This window comes from Rutidosis leptorrhynchoides, chromosome 7 (assembly GCF_046630445.1).
Source record: "Rutidosis leptorrhynchoides isolate AG116_Rl617_1_P2 chromosome 7, CSIRO_AGI_Rlap_v1, whole genome shotgun sequence".
NCBI lineage: Eukaryota > Viridiplantae > Streptophyta > Magnoliopsida > Asterales > Asteraceae > Rutidosis > Rutidosis leptorrhynchoides.
Window position 1 is genome coordinate 322,636,005 of NC_092339.1, and position 17,406 is coordinate 322,653,410.

The 17,406-nt window shown below is 38.9% G+C and overlaps 1 protein-coding gene across 1 annotated transcript; it reads left to right on the forward strand.

Annotated features, from left to right (window-relative positions):
• The first annotated feature begins 10,129 nt into the window (after nt 1-10,129).
• Nucleotides 10,130-16,347, forward strand: LOC139860239 (F-box/kelch-repeat protein At3g06240-like). The gene is made up of 2 exons (XM_071849009.1): nt 10,130-10,221; nt 15,531-16,347. Exons 1-2 carry the CDS (start codon nt 10,130-10,132, stop codon nt 16,345-16,347), a joined length of 909 nt encoding a protein of 302 aa, XP_071705110.1.
• Nucleotides 16,348-17,406: the final 1,059 nt, after the last annotated feature.

A 17,406-nucleotide genomic window follows, 5' to 3' on the forward strand; every position in this document is an offset into this window, starting at 1 on the left:
GCTCTATTTTCAGTCTTTTGTGTTGCAGCAAATATTGAATCTGTAAGTAGTTGAACCACAACACAACAATATTACATTATCATAGAGATACTGCAGAATATTTTAAAAGTTCATTTTTGAGTTTTGCTGTTAATTAACCGTAGTATTTTTTTAGTTTTTTATTTTATTTTTTATTTTATTTTGTTCGAAAACCTGTTGCTCTCAAAAACTTCGAGTCACTGCCACTATGGACTTTTTCTCTCTATTGAAAAATGTGCCACTTTATTTCAAATTTTTCTTTTCCGATCAAATCTAAAACTCTCCACCTTGATCCACCATTAACACGGCCAACCATCACCTGTTTCTTCACCTACATACATTTATTACTTCTCCTTCCCATACCTATATAACCTTACGATGTCCAATTTCCCTCCCCAAACTTCCGCCCAACTTCAGCCTGCATATTCTGATGGAGATGCCGGAATTCCTCCTCTGGGAAACAGTATTCCTGTTGCGGTCCAGAATCGGTCCGTCGAAGAAGCAAACATGTTACGCTCCAGAATCGGGACTGATGGTGGATTTACCATGTCCGGCAACGGTCCATCATTATTTTCACAACCCGAAGCCCCTACCAACGAAGGTGGTTCTACTTTAATCGGGAGGTTAGAGAAGACGTGTACCCGACACATGATTGAGTCTGCTTTTAGCAAGTTCGGCACATTATTGGAGGTGAAATTCTGGCCGGCAAGGAGGTACTCGTTTGTTTCTTTTTCCGACCGTACCTCTGCCACTACTGCTGTTGCTACCATGAATGGGTCTGCAGTGTTTGGACGCCCCATTTTTGTGGGGTGGCCGATACGTCGGGCCAAACGAACATTTTCTGGCCAGGTTCGTCATTCTCAGTTAAAAAATTTTCGTTACAAACTAGCTCCGAACAGGAATGTTGAGGAACATCTGGGCTTGTGCGTTTTGGTGGTTGATTCCACTCCTTTATCAGCTATCAAACTCCAAGCTTTCTTGATTAAGCATAAAGTGCTAGTTAATAAAGTTTGTAATTTTGGAAGATTTGGATGTATCCTGATGTGAGCAGATCAGGCAAGCTATGATCGTGTTTTAGTTAGTAAAGATGACGAGTTCGTTTTTGTTTCCCCATTACAGAATCTTGCCCAAAAGTTTTTTCGTTTCGTTTGGGTGGAGATTAAGGGTATCCCCGTTACACATGCTTCCGCTGATAACTATATTAAGGTTGCCAAGTTGTTCGGAGAGGTTATATCTTTGGCCAAATCCTCCTTTTCGCTCACTGATGTACGTTCCTCCTTCGCGTTTATCAAGCAGGAGGAGTTAAACATATTCATGAATTGGTTGAAACCGATCTCGATATCGATGACGATGTTTACTCGGTCTCCCATGTTTGGGTTAATGAAATTAGCTCGTCGACGGATTTTGGATCCTTGTTTATTGAAGATTCTCCTTCCTATTTGTTGTCTATATCCGTATCGTTATGGCTGGTCATCCGTTTTATGGTCAGCACGTCGAAAACGTTCAAGATGCTTTGGTTGTTGATAACGATTCCGGAGATCAAGGGAAAGGTTTCGTGGGTGATGAAGGGGTAACCGGAGAAGAAGAGATTGAAGAGTTAGTAGTAGAAGACGCGACTGCAGATTCTAACTTATTATTCGGAACTGTTGGTGTTGAGGATCGTGCCATTTCGAATACACACTTTATTTTGGACCCTGAGTTGGGTTTTTCTGCTCCCGATGCTCACGTAAACTTGGTCCCGACTTGGGTTTTTCTACTCCTGATGTTCATTCCTTGGTGGCTCCACCTGATACACCTCCTGTTGCGTTTATAAGTGAAGGTGAGGGTATAATTGGGTCTAAAGCACCAAGGTCGAAGAAACGTAATCAGAAGTTTATGGGGCTATGGGGGATCAAGATGAGGCGGGTACTTCGGATGTAAATCCTATAGGTTTTTCTCATGATTTGGCGGATCACGTTACTACGGGTTTAAGTTCGGGGAATGTTGCATTGGCGGTTCCGGATGACGATCGTGGTGTTGACGTGGATCAGAATGTCGGCTTTTTTGAGGCTCTTGAGAAGGAAAGTTTGCTCCCTCCTAGTGTGTCAGGTATTAGGATTGGTGTTTCTTCGACAAAAGTTTCTTCTTACGAGATTAAAAATCGGAAGGGCAAGTTATTTAATCGACAGAAGGTTGACGGTGTGGTTGTTAAGCCGATCATAAAGACTCGAAAAGGTAAGTGTGTGCCGAGTAGGTTGTGATCGGTTTGTTGTTTTTGTGGTGTTGGTCATTTGTTAGTTAGAATTTACTTATTGTTTTGGTTCTAATTTTGTTTGTGGTCCTAGATCGTTATAGCGATTCGGTTGTTCAAGGTTCCGGTTAGTTAGCTTTTGATTTTTGGTTAGGGTTAAAGATTGTTTTTGCTTCTGAGCCTTGAAGTGTTGTTGCTCCGATTGTATCTGTGTTCGTCTTTTTCATCTACTGATGAAAATCAAATGTTATCGTCTTTTTTGCAGGGAAGAAAGCGCGTAGTATTTTTGAGATAGTGTGATGACGGTAGCTTTTTTTCTTTCCTACCCATATAATAAAAGTTTTAAATGGGGCTGGCTCATTATTATTATTTTTGGGTAAACGAGGAAACCCTCCTATGAACGAGCACATTGGCTCCCCCATAGAAGGTAAAACCTCGGGTAACCAAGCCCCCCTAGCGCGAGACCTGGTACCGGGTGAATTGCGCATTATGTGCACCCTCTAGTCACACTCCCTTTTTGAACAATTTGACATAGTCAAGAATTGAACCCGGGTACTTCTTTATTATTATTATTATTATTATTATTATTATTATTATTATTATTATTATTATTATTATTATTATTATTATTATTATTATTATTATTATTATTATTATTATTATTATTATTATTATTATTATTATTATTATTATTATTATTATTATTATTATTATTATTATTATTATTATTATTATTATTATTATTATTATTATTATTATTATTATTATTATTATTATTATTATTATTATTATTATTATTATTATTATTATTATTATTATTATTATTATTATTATTATTATTATTATTATTATTATTATTATTATTATTATTATTATTATTATTATTATTATTATTATTATTATTATTATTATTATTATTATTATTATTATTATTATTATTATTATTATTATTATTATTATTATTATTATTATTATTATTATTATTATTATTATTATTATTATTATTATTATTATTATTATTATTATTATTATTATTATTATTATTATTATTATTATTATTATTATTATTATTATTATTATTATTATTATTATTATTATTATTATTATTATTATTATTATTATTATTATTATTATTATTATTATTATTATTATTATTATTATTATTATTATTATTATTATTATTATTATTATTATTATTATTAATAATAACTTAAAAGTTTTAAAACTTACAAAAAATTAGTGGGAAGCCTAGAGACAATCTGGGCCCCCACACCTCTAGCAATAGCAAAACATATCCTAGTAAAAATATGAGCAGCAGCACCGGCACCAATATCTTGCGCCATCGAACTCTTCTGAACCCGCTTAAGCAAAGAAACAGCCTCCTTCTCTAATTCCCCAAGGGAAGAAAATGAGAAAGGAATGAAACCATAACCAATCGCCTGACAGCAAGATTCGTACTTGACCCGCTTCCGACGAGCCGCCTCAACCACAGCACGTCCAGGGACAAAGTCAAAAAGCCCAGACTGTGTCAAAGGAGAAGACCCTGTCAAGTCAACACAGACATCGCGACCACAATCCCAGGAATAAAGTAACACATCTGCAGGTCTGAGGGCCCTGTCGTTCCCTCCAGACAACCCAATGTCAACCTCCTTTCTCGCAGAAATCCCAGATCGATAACAAACATCAACAAGGGAATCCCGAACAATATTATGTCGATGCTTAATACCCACCATACCAGCACAAGACACCGCGTGATCTCCGAAAATATCCCCAGTAAAAACCCTTGAACAGGCAGAGCATGCCGTCGAGATAGAGAACAATGGAACACCTAACCGGTAGCACAACACACATCGGTAAGTCTTTGCGTTCGTCGTCTGACCCAACCCCAAAATAGTGACTGCCCTTAGCCAAGCAGAGGTGTGAACACCCTGCTGTGATTTCCATAAGGCCGATTGTCGGGGAGATAACGAAAAAGTAGATTCTGCAGAAGCGGTAACCTTTGTGAAATAAACATCTGCCAATTTCTTCATGAGTATTGGGGCAGCGACCTCACTCGGATTACCTAAAATATCAAACCCAACCGTATTATTAAACAGACCCAATGCATCTTCAAAAGCATGACCAAGACCAACAATACCCGCATGACGTAGGAGCTTGGTCTGCAACCCAGCAGACTGTAACCGAGAAGCCAGAAAAGCATAATGACGAACATCTCCCGCAGAATAAACACCAAGCCCTCCAAATGCAAATGGCAAGGTGGCAAGCCGCCACTGCCAATCACCAAACCCAGGCCCTGAAGCAGTAACAATACGCTCCAAGGAAGATCGAAGGGCTCCATCGAAAGCGCGTTGAGCCGCCTCTAATATACTAGGAGGACAAGTAGGCAAGGTAAAGTAGAGTTTAGAAACTCCCGTACATACCCTAAGCAACAACAACTCACACTGAGGATCATCAAGCTTAGCAACCTTATCCATAAGCGCAATGGACTTGGTCACCCTTTGCATCACCAGTTCACTACTAAAACCAGGATCGGAACTTGCGGGGGCCCCCAGCAACTTAACACCATTTAAAGGCCGAGCAATATTAGGAGGAAAGACACTTACTTGCCTGCTGCGAGGGTCCTCCGTAGGCCAGAAAATTTCTGTTTTTTCAACGTTGAGATGTAGCCCAAAACGAGGCCCATCCTCCATAATCAAATGCAAAACCTTCCCCAACACCAAAGTATCCCCAATAATAGTGCCATCATCCAAATACCACGCCTGAAGACAAACCTCAAAATTATCTCTGATTTTAGAAACCAAGGGTTGTAAGACCAAAGCAAAAAGCAGCGGACCAAGGGGATCACCTTGTTGCACCCCCTGAGAAGACCATAGTGTGTGGTTCCCATAATACAATCTGGCTGGATTAGAGTAGCAAAATTCAACCCACCGAGAAATGCTCGGACAAAGGCGGCGAACTTCACGTAACATGACCGTACGATCAACTAGATTGAAGGCATTTTGAAAATCAACTAATAACATAGAGAGGCCAACATCAGAGCCACGATCCTCAATCAACCGATTCACAGCATGAAGAATTGCCTCACCACCTGAAGAAACACCAACACCAAATTGAAGACCATCGAAGTAACTTCCCAAAGACTGGCCAACCATAGCCGCGCCAACCTTCGAAACAAGACGTCGCCAAACAATACCCACAGCTATAGGACGAAGACCACCGCCGGGCTTGACAAGCGGTGTGAGGGGAGCACTAGCTATATACTCTCCTAATTCCATAGGGCACCTTCCAGCTAGAAAGAGATTAACGACCCCGGTAATAGAGCCAACCAACTCATCCGAGACTGCCACAGCAGCACCACTCAAGCAATCCATAAGGTGTTGTGCACGTAAACCATCCCTACCACATGAAGTGGCCCGAGGGAAACTTTTAATCTGGCCCAAAACAACAGCAGAAGTCGTAACGAGGTGAAGGTGATCAACCGTCATATCAGGCAAGGATGGAGCTATAGAAGAAGGGTGCTTAGACAGCAAGTCCGCCAGTGTGGCATCATTATAAGGAGCAACGCCTGATGAAGAAAGAACACGAGCTGCAGCGGTGTAATGGCCATCACAAATCTTCCTACGACACTGCTTAATATTACGCTCTTCCAAATCAAGGACCTCATCATCAACCACTGACAACATAGGAGAATCCTCTGCCAAATACTCCCTCACAAGCTGTAAACTTCCACCCGCTGTCCCCCAAGAGCAAATAGCACGGGAAATATTCTCTTCCTGATGCCGACGCTTTATCGAAGACCTAGACTCACGACAACTCCGTGGCCGAAAGGTTTTAAGGGTACAAAGGGGTAACACCAACAAAGAGACCCAACTAGAAATGTCATCAGGCTTAGAGATCACCTTATCAAGAGCACCTTTCAAAACCCGAGAAAACCCCAAATGACACTTGGGAGGGATAGACTTAACCGTGCGAAACCCCTTTGAGAACAACCGATCAAGGAGAGCCACGTCAAAACCATCGTAATGATCACGTACCGAACCATCCTCAATACAAAGTCGAGCAGGAGAAGAGGGAACATGTGACCCATTATAAGTAACTAGTGACCCATTAATAAGTAAGACAAATGCCCATTTATTAGAGGGAACATGCTAGCATTTTTGTCAAGTATTATCCTTAATGTTGCATGGGATCCTAACATAAGCACCAACTTTAGACAACCATTAACCAAAAAGCAAAATTTGGTCTCCCTTGTCTCCCTCCCAAGTCCACGGCCACACCACCCCTCCCACACCCTCACCACCTATAAATACAAGCCTTATTCCATCCATTTTACACTTGCTTTCATTTGTAATTTACACACACTCTCTAATTCTTTCTCTAGTTCTTTCTCTCTCTAAAAAGTGTAAGTATTGATTTTTCTTCTTCTTCTTCCTCTCTCTCTCACGAATTCATCATCATCATCATCATGGGTCTAGCTTTTTAGCTTTTGATCTTGATTACATCTTGTAGATTCAAACATGGATTTGAATCCTTCAAGAACATGGAAGATTCAAGCTTTCTAGCTTTGAATCTTCACCTACTTTGTAGATCTATATCTTTTAACTTTAATCTTGTTATAAAGATTCAAACTTGTGTTTGTAATCTTCATGTAACTTAAAGATCCAAGCTTTATGCTTCAAGATCTTCAAGAACAACCAAGATGCAAGCTTTCTAGCTTGAATCTTCATATCTTTTGTTGGATCTAAGTTTCCTAACTTATGATCTCATTATTTTGTTATAAAGATCAAAACTTGTGTTTATGGTCTTCATATAACTTTAAGATCTAAGCTTTATGCTTCAAGTTCTTCAAGAACACTAAAGGTTCAAGCTTTCTAGCTTTGTGACCTTATAACTTGTGTGAAAGGGATCCAAGCTCTCTAGCTTAGGGTTCCATCACTTCATTTGACTTAGATTATGTTCATACTTACTTGATTGAAGTAAAGTTTGTAGCTTTAGTTGTAAATGTAACTTGTAATTGTGTTAAGACTAAGGATATGATGTAACCTTGGTTCATCATCCATCTAAGACTCTTAAATGAGTTGTGTTCTTACTTGGTCTTAACATATTGTGTGTTGATGGTAGAATCTTGGTCAAGGTGATGCTAACCCATCAACGAGTTGTACACTTGAAGCTACAAGCATCAAGGATGAGAACCGTGATGATCATCAAGCACTAAGAACCCCACCGGAGCACCTTGCTTACTGTTTTCGGGATCTGATCAGACCACCTGGGCTACTGGAAAGTTAATTTTCAGTTAGTTCGGTTCGAGTAGATGATTTTCCGTTTGACCTCGTCTTAATCCGAGTTACGGTTTAGGATTTATGGCCTTCCGAAAGTCACTACACCCTATTAACGTTGTGCTGAAATTTCTGACCTACTCGCACTTAAACCGTCACCACGGTCAAACGAAGACGAGTTTGGTTCTGGAAATTGGTCAGCAACTAGGAGACTCCCATACGGAGCCATAGCCACTGATTACGCATATTTTCGATTTACGTAGAGGTCGTAGTAGCTGACCGAAGTCAGCCTATTATTTCGATCTCTATTCTTGTCAAACTTACTTAGCTTTTATGATGATGAATGATGATGATGATGATGACACTTAAACTTATTTTATGCACTATCAGAACTTATGAGGATAACATACTGACCTAGTAACCTTTGACTTAGGTTGACGACCTTTCGGACCGACTTACTACTTGCACATTTTCGTGACGACTTTTACTGCTTATTCACTGTGAGTTATAGCATCCCTTTTTACTTTAACTATTTTGGGACTGAGAATACATGCGCTTTTTACGTTTTACATACTAGGCACGAGTACTTAAACTTTATATATGTGTGGGTTATACAACGACATAAATTTTCCCCTTAGCTCGGTAACGTTTAGTCATTGGTTTTTGAACCGGTGAACGCGAATCTTAGATATGGATCCATAGGGTTTGACATCCCCACTCGGGCTAGTCGCGCTAGCATTTAACGGGTGTTTAATACTTCGTAAACATACGCACTCGCCAAGTGTACTTTTAGGGGGTTATAAACGTTAAGTTAGTTACCAAGTGCCCACGGATAAACATATACTTTATCATACCGATTTGAATTACTAATTTAAACTGCTGGTTGAAGCACTGAAATCTCGTGGCCTACATTACATTATTGATTACAAACAAACTATAGCTCACCAACATTCGTGTTGACTTTTTAAGCATGTATTTCTCAGGTGCTTAGATGTTGTTGCTTCCGCTGTTAGACTTGCTGTCTTGGTGTTATAGACTTGCTGTTATGGACCTGCTGTGTTAGATTTTCGCTGCATTACTTAGAGATGTCTCAATCATGGAACTTTTATCTTGCATTCGTAACTTATGTTATTTTCAAATAATGACTTTGTAACGACCTTTGTGTCACGTTATCTTTTGTAAACACTATCTTTTTATGAATGCAAAACTGGTTTTCAAACAGCATGTAGTAATTGACCGTGTAAAGATCCTGTTGTTGACGAATCGTACACGATGGTTTTGTACGGGGCGTCACATTTTCATATCAATCCCATGTACTCGTGAATAATGACCTAAACTTTAATATCATGATATAACCTATTCGAGACGGTTATGATCTCCAAAGAAATTAGGGTTGAGAAATAGAATTTTATTGATTATGAACAAATTGATTACATTTCTGTTACAACTCTACATCTATATACCACAGTGATAAATCCTAACCATTAAAGACTAACAGACATCACCAGATGGTGACACGTGTACCAGCTTAACTACTCTGCACATCTTAATGTTTCTTCCCTCTTCTGTTATGACTCAACTCGTAGTCATTTGCCCATTGGGGCTTGCCTGCATTTCTTTTGGGTCTACTAGAGTTGACTTTATTGTTGACTTCAACATTGACTTCTTTTTTGTTAGCTTGTATAACTCTTTCTTCAGTGCTATCATATCACTCCCTCACTTTTGAAGAACACTGAATTGGACACCGAGTTTAACCCATCACTACTCATCCTTGTTATATATTTTGTGACTAAGGTTGTAATATTGCCTAAACTATACGTATTTTATACATTTTCTTGGGCAATATTGATTCGTTCATTTATTAATTAAGTCGCTTCTAGAACTTTCGGTATTCATATGGAATTGATCTTAGGTACATATGGTAGAAGAAACGGTGAGATTTATGCTAATGCGAAGTTTTACCAAAGAATTGAAACAAGTTAGTCATGTTACTCGCAGCATTTCCCAGCCGTGAGATGTGTTTCCTCTCCGGAAGAGACCAACTTGTGCATGAGACAATCTCATCTTTATTTTTCTTATAGATGATTTGGCCAAAACTTCTTCTTGCGGTTTCTTCAAACGACCATCTAAAACGTACCACTCCGTACAAAACCCTCGCATTTCGGATCTAAACAATCACAATACCTCCTACCGCCCCTACTAGATTCCACCGGTTTATAAACACTCTACCATCAACGAAATTTTCTCCCTTTTTAACAATCGAAACGATCATTTGCTTATCCTTTTTTCTTAGATGACAATTTGGTCTTGATATCTTCATTTGTAATGGGCACCTTAACCTCCACTTTTTGTGGCCCATTACCCTCACAACTATACGAGAATACCCGAACCCAACTAAAAGTTTGGGGTTTTGAATTTACCCATTGGGTAACCAATGGTCTTTTTGCCATCGTTTAAATATATATATTGAAAATATTACTCAGTAATCACGTTTAACCGATTTACGATTTAGCCTCTATCGTCTTTGCATCGTTTGAGTTAAACTTTGTCGTCAGATATCACAGGTTAAGGTGAGAGACGCTTCTTGTTTATTGAAGCCCTAAAAATGGCGTCTAAAGGCGGCATTATTAGTCTTCCATCTGAGTTAATCACTGAGATCCTATATCGTCTCCCATCCAAATCTGTTGGTCGTTTCAGGTGTGTTTCAAAAGAGTGGTTATCTCTACTTTCTGTTGGAGATATGGAGAACTTTAAACAATTAGAGGGAAGATTCCATGAAACTCACATGTAGCTTCCACGAAGTTGTGAGGAAATTCACATGTAGCTTCCACGAAGCTGTCAGGAAACTCACATGTAGCCTCCATGAAGCTGTCAGGAAACTCACATGAAGCTTCAAGGAATTGTTTTTAGCTTACTCCTTAAATCATTCTATAAATAGACCCTCTTGTAACTCATTGTAAACACACCACAAATATTCAGTAAATACATTCTCTAGTTGGTCCGTGGACTAAAGCAATCACAACGATTGCATATAACCACGTTATCTCTTGTGTCGATTTACATTTCTTGCATTTATAATCTTTCGTTCATTAAGTGGGTTAGTAATCTTGTAGAATTACTATCGGTGAGTGATCTTGTTGAATCACTTGCGTTGTTTTGGGTCCTAATATCCTTAAAACTGGTATCAGAGCTCAAGGTTTCGTTAAGGGAACGATGGCGGAAGACGGGAAGTTTAGAATCGACCGATTCGATGGGAGAGACTTTGGCTTTTGGAAGATGCAAATTGAAGATTACTTGTATCAAAAGAAGCTACATCAACCTCTGTTAGAGACCAAGCCCGAAAGCATTGGCGATGCCGATTGGACGCTTTTGGATCGTCAAGCTTTGGGTGCGATTCGTCTTTCACTTGCTAAGAACGTTGCATACAACGTTGTGAATGAGAAGACGACGTTTGCTTGCTTGAAAGCACTCTCTAACATGTATGAGAAACCTACCGCTTCTAATAAGGTTTTTCTCATGCGACAATTGTTCAATACGAAGATGAAGGAAGGTGCGAGTGCAACGGATCATATCAACGAGTTCAACATCATACCGAGGTTAGCATCGGTAGATATTGTGTTTGATGATGAGTTAAAGGCACTAATCTTGCTTTCGTCATTACCGGAAAGTTGGTCGGGTACGGTTACCGCAGTTAGTAGCTCTACGGGAACTACTAAGCTAGCGTTTGAAGGAATAAGGGATTTGATTCTTGGTGAAGATACTCGTAGGAGAAACTCGGGGGAATCGACATCCGGTTCTTTGTTAAGTACCGACAACCGTGGTAGGAAATTTGATCGCGGTGAGAAGAAGGGTAGAAAGAAGTCTAAGAAGAGGTATCCATCGAAAGATAGAAGTGAAGCTGTTTGTTGGGGTTGCAATCAAAAAGGACACTTTCAAAGGAATTGTAAAAATGGTCCGGCGAAAGGTGTGAACTTGACCGAGGAAGAAAGTGATGATGCACTTTTATGTAGTGTTGAAAATTCTATGGAGTCTTGAATTTTGGATTCGGGAGCTTCGTTTCATGCTACTCATGTCAAAAGCATGATGAAGAATTTTCGTCCATATCAAGGCAAGGTGAGATTGGCGGACGACAAACAACTTAATATAGAGGGCATTGGAGATGTTGTATTGAAGACTACTCTTGGCTCTAATTGGACCTTGAAAAACGTAAGGTACATTCCTAAATTAAAAAGGAAACTTATTTCGGTTGGTCAATTAGATGATGAAGGTAACGCGGTTACTTTTGAAAACCACCAATGGAAGGTGGTTAAGGGTAGTTGTGTCGTGGCTCGTGGACATAAAAGGGGAACTCTTTATATGGTTGAAGTGTTTGATGAAGACACGGTGGTTGCTACGGTTAATGTTGAGTCCGAATCAACTCTATGGCACCGAAGACTCGGGCATATGAGTGAGAAGGGTATGAAGATGCTTGTTTCGAGTGGGAGAATTCCAGATTTGAAAAAGGTAGAACTTGGATTTTGCGAGCCATGTGTATATGGGAAGCAAAAGAAGGTGACTTTTGGGAAATCGGGAAATGCTCCTAAGTTGGAGAAATTGAAGCTTGTTCATACGGATGTGTTTGGTCCAACCAATGTAGAATCACATGGAGGTTCTCGCTGTTATGTCACCTTCATTGACGGCTCCACTCGAAAGGTATGTGTTTATTTTCTTAAAGCTAAATCTGATGTATTTAATACATTTGTGAAGTGGAAAGCTATGGTAGAAAATGAGACTAATTTGAAAGTCAAGTGCTTGAAGTCGGATAATGGAGGGGAATATGGTAGTCTTGAGTTTAAAGACCATTGTGCAAAGCTCGGTATTAGAATGTTGAAAACGGTACCGGAGACACCGCAACACAATGGGGTCGCCGAACGTATGAATCGTACGTTAAATGAAAGGGCTAAGAGTATGAGACTACATGCCGGTTTGCCTAAGATGTTTTGGGCAGATGCGGTTAATACGGCTGCTTATTTGATTAACCGGGGACCCTCAACACCGTTGGGTTTTCGAATTCCCGAGGAAGAATGGCAAGGTAAGAAGGTGAGTTATAATCACCTTAGGATCTTTGGGTGTAATGCTTATATGAAGACCAAAGATGCGGATAGAGACAAACTTGAAGCTAAGTCAAAGAAGTGTACTTTCATAAGTTACGGGTCGGATGAAATGGGTTATCGTTGTTGGGATAACGAGGCTAGAAAAGTGATTCATTCTCGTGATGTTACCTTTGATGAAGATTCAGTTTATGGCAAACCGGAAACGGGGAGTCCTAAACCGGGTCATGTTACTTTTGACGATGTTTCTATTGATGATCTTGCAGGTTCTAGTGGGAGTACGGGTAACAATGAATTGCCAATTAACGGTGAGGCGTCAGAAAATGCTAATGATGGAAATGATTCGGAAAGCGGTGATGATTCCGAACATAGTGCGAGTTCTAGTGTTGAGGAGGACACAAATGAAACCGGTCCAACCATTTCGGTTGCTCCTACACTAAGACGCTCGACTAGAGTGCCCAAACCTAATCCTAGGTATTCTCCATCAGCAAACTACTTGCTCTATACCGAGAATGGTGAACCCGAAAGTTACTTTGAGGCAAGGAAGACAAAAGAATCCATACAATGGGAGCTTGCCATGAAAGAAGAGATGGGGTCACTTGAGAAGAATAAAACTTGGTCACTAGTGAAGTTACCTCATGATAAAAGGGCGTTGCAAAGTAAATGGGTGTATCGAATCAAGAATGAGTTGGATGGCAAGAAAAGGTACAAGGCTCGTTTGGTGGTTAAAGGCTTTCAACGAAAGAAAGGAGTTGACTACCAACAGATATTTTCACCGGTGGTGAAGATGACTACTATTCGTTTGGTACTTTCTATGGTTGCATCTGAGGACTTACATCTAGAGCAACTAGATGTGAAGACCGCATTCTTACATGGTAACCTTGATGAAGAGATCTATATGAGGCAACCCGAGGGCTTTGAGGTAAAGGGTAAAGAGAAGTGGGTTTGTAAGCTAAAGAAAAGTTTGTATGGATTGAAGCAAGCACCTCGGCAATGGTACTTGAAGTTTGACGAGTTTATGAAGAAGATTGGTTTCTTAAGATGTGAAGCGGATCACTGTTGCTACTTGAAGAAATTCAAGTCTTCTTACATAATCTTATTGTTGTATGTTGATGACATGTTACTTGCAGGTTCCAATATGTCCGAAATCAACAAGTTGAAAGGATTACTTTCCCATGAGTTCGAGATGAAAGATCTTGGTGGTGCTAGGCAAATACTTGGCATGAGTATTGTGCGTGATCATGTGAAAGGTACTATATACTTGTCTCAATCCAAATATATTGAGAAAGTAGTAGAGAGGTTTAATATGGAGAATTCAAAGGCTCGTTCTATGCCTTTGGGTAACACGATTAAGTTATCGAAAAGTCAATCACCAAAGACGGTAAAAGACAAAACAGATATGGAAAAGGTTCCATATGCATCGGCCGTGGGTAGTATTATGTATGCCATGGTTTGTACAAGACCCGATATTGCTCACGCAGTGGGAGTTGTAAGTCGTTATATGTCTAATCCGGGGAAAGAGCATTGGGAAGCGGTTAAATGGTTACTTCGTTATTTGAAAGGTACTTCTAATATGGGATTGTGCTTCTCTAAAAGCAATGTCATACTTAGAGGTTATGCGGATGCTAATTTGGATGGATGTGACGATTCGGGGAAAAGCACTACGGGTTATGTTTTCACAATAGGGAAGACGGCGGTTAGTTGGATGTCTCGACTACAAAAAAGTGTTGCTTTATCAACCACCGAAGCCGAATATATGGCTATTGCAGAAGCTTCTAAAGAGCTTGTTTGGTTGAAAAACTTCTTAGGTGAGTTGGGTAAAAGACAAGACTATTGCGTCTTGAATTGTGATAATCAAAGTGCGGTTCATCTTGGGAAGAATCCGGTGTTTCATAGTCGTACGAAACACATCAAGATAAGGTATCATTTTATTCGACAACATATAAATGATGGTACTTTATTATTGGAGAAAATCCTTGGTACGAGGAATCCTGCTGATATGTTTACTAAGGTTGTTACGACAGAGAAATTGAGGTTTTGCATTACCTCAATTGGTCTTCTAATGAATTGATGAGAGAAGACCCCAACTAGAGAATTAGAGAGTTAATGTTTCAATTCTAACAAGTAGTGTTGAAGACCTTGTATCGAAAGTCTGCTCATCCGAAGTATGTGTTGAGTGTGCGTGTCCCAAATGGAGTTTGGCGGTATAATGGTGGTTTAACGTTCTTGGTTAGATCGTTGATATTTTGGGTTGATGAAGGTTGGGTTTGTTCAAAGTCTCCAAGTGGGAGATTGTTGAAGGTATGGAGAACTTTAAACAATTAGAGGGAAGATTCCAGGAAACTCACATGTAGCTTCCACGAAGTTGTGAGGAAATTCACATGTAGCTTCCACGAAGCTGTCAGGAAACTCACATGTAGCCTCCATGAAGCTGTCAGGAAACTCACATGAAGCTTCAAGGAATTGTTTTTAGCTTACTCCTTAAATCATTCTATAAATAGACCCTCTTGTAACTCATTGTAAACACACCACAAATATTCAGTAAATACATTCTCTAGTTGGTCCGTGGACTAAAGCAATCACAACGATTGCATATAACCACGTTATCTCTTGTGTCGATTTACATTTCTTGCATTTATAATCTTTTGTTCATTAAGTGGGTTAGTAATCTTGTAGAATTACTATCGGTGAGTGATCTTGTTGAATCACTTGCGTTGTTTTGGGTCCTAATATCCTTACACTTTCATCACCACAATTCATCAAAACCCATCAAAACACCCTCAACCGAAACTACCTCTTCTTTCGGCCGAACCATACCGATTCCTATTTCATCCTGTTTCATTATCATGAAGAAAAAGAATCCATATCAACAAAGTTTCACTTATAAGTACCTGATGTGAACCTCTTTATCTATAGTTCTTGTAATGGCCTTATTTTGTTGTCTGCTTTTCGACGTGGTTCGGGTTATGAGACACTTGTGGTTTCAAACCCAACCACAAGAGAATTCGTGGAATTGCCAGTTTGTGATTTTAAAATCGAAGGGCATAGGTTTGTATCTTGTATCAGGTGTGGATTGGGTTATCATTCTGTGACTGATGATTACAAGGTTGTTACCATCAATCGGATTGGCGCTGATCGTATTATGTGTGTGCATGTTTATAGCCTTAGAAGAAATATTAGGACGCGGGTGATTGATTTTCCTGATAAATATCGCATGCTTGATATCACATCCGAAGCTTTTGTTAACGGGTCCTTTCATTGGTTAGCTACTAAGGTCCCTGATCAAATAAAAGTAATCGTTGCATTTAGTTTGGCAGATGAGAATTTCACTGAAGTGCCATCACCTACGTTCTCTTATGATCTTGATACCTTTTGTAGACTTTGTGTTGTTGATGATAAGCTTGCGATATTCTCGGTATTTAAGGGTGAAGTTTGGTTAATGAATGAGTATGGGGTAAAAGGATCTTGGACTAAGATAAAACTCCATGGGCTCAATGAAATTCCTATGATAGGTTTACCATTTGTTTTCTATGTCAATGGGAAACTTGTGCACATTTTCCTCAATGAAATGCTAATATATGACATTGAAGATGGAAGATTATCAAAACGTATAGATACTTCTGGGAATACACATCTGAGGGATTATACTTATTTTTCATGTGTATGTGTCGAAAGCCTTGTCTCGCCAAGATTCAACAGATCAACTCATTTAGACATCTACAAGTTCAAGTGAAGGTATATCTGTGCGTGTGTAGAAGTAAGTCTTAGTCTGAAATTCTACAGCTTTACTTTATCAGTTAGATTCATAAGCAGATAGTATATCTTATATGACTGATCCTGCTTGTGAGATACACAAATTGTAAGCATCATTACTCTTATTCGTATTTAATGTTTATTTAAATGTGTACAAATGGGTTGACTTGTGAAATGCCCCGTTCATATTAATTATAAACGTTTCATATTAATTGGTTTCTTTGCGAGGTTTTGACCTCTATATGAGACGTTTTTCAAATCTTGCATTTGTTTTTAAAAACAACCATAACCTTTATTATTGAATAAAGGTCTTAATGACATAATTTAGATTGTCTATCAAAGACAATCTCCTCAAATAAATAAGTTTTTACACAACCCATTACAATATGATCAAATATATTACAACAAATACTCCGAATGTAAGTTTAAACAATATAAATAATTATGTCGACTCCAAATCTTGACCTTGGGTAGACATACGACAGCGGAAGCGTTTTTAATATTCACCTGAGAATAAACATGCTTAAAACGGCAACAAAAATGTTGGTGAGTCATAGGTTTAATTTCTATATAATAATCATAACATTTAATAAGCCACAAGATTTCATTTAATTAAATGCGCAGGATCATTACAACTGCAAAAATCATTCATACGATGAGTCGCCTGGTAACCGACCTTAACATAGAGCGCTTAAGATATCTGGCATCATACATTCCACTATTCAAATGTATGACAAGAACCCTTCGAAGTACTAAAGCATTTCCACTATTCGAAAATGGGGGTGGTTGGTGCCCGTAGATCTACCTTTAGGATTCGCGTCAATTAGTGCTTTTCACTAATTCTTAGGTTACCAAGCATAATAATAATAAGTACAGATATCTGGTATAACAAATCAATCGTAGAATGTAGTTCCATGAACTTGTGTTTATTTTGTAAAACATTTATAAATTTTGCATGTATTCTCATCCCAAAATAATTTAAATAGTAAAAATGGGACTATAACTCACTTTCACAGATTACTAATTCGTCGAGAATTAG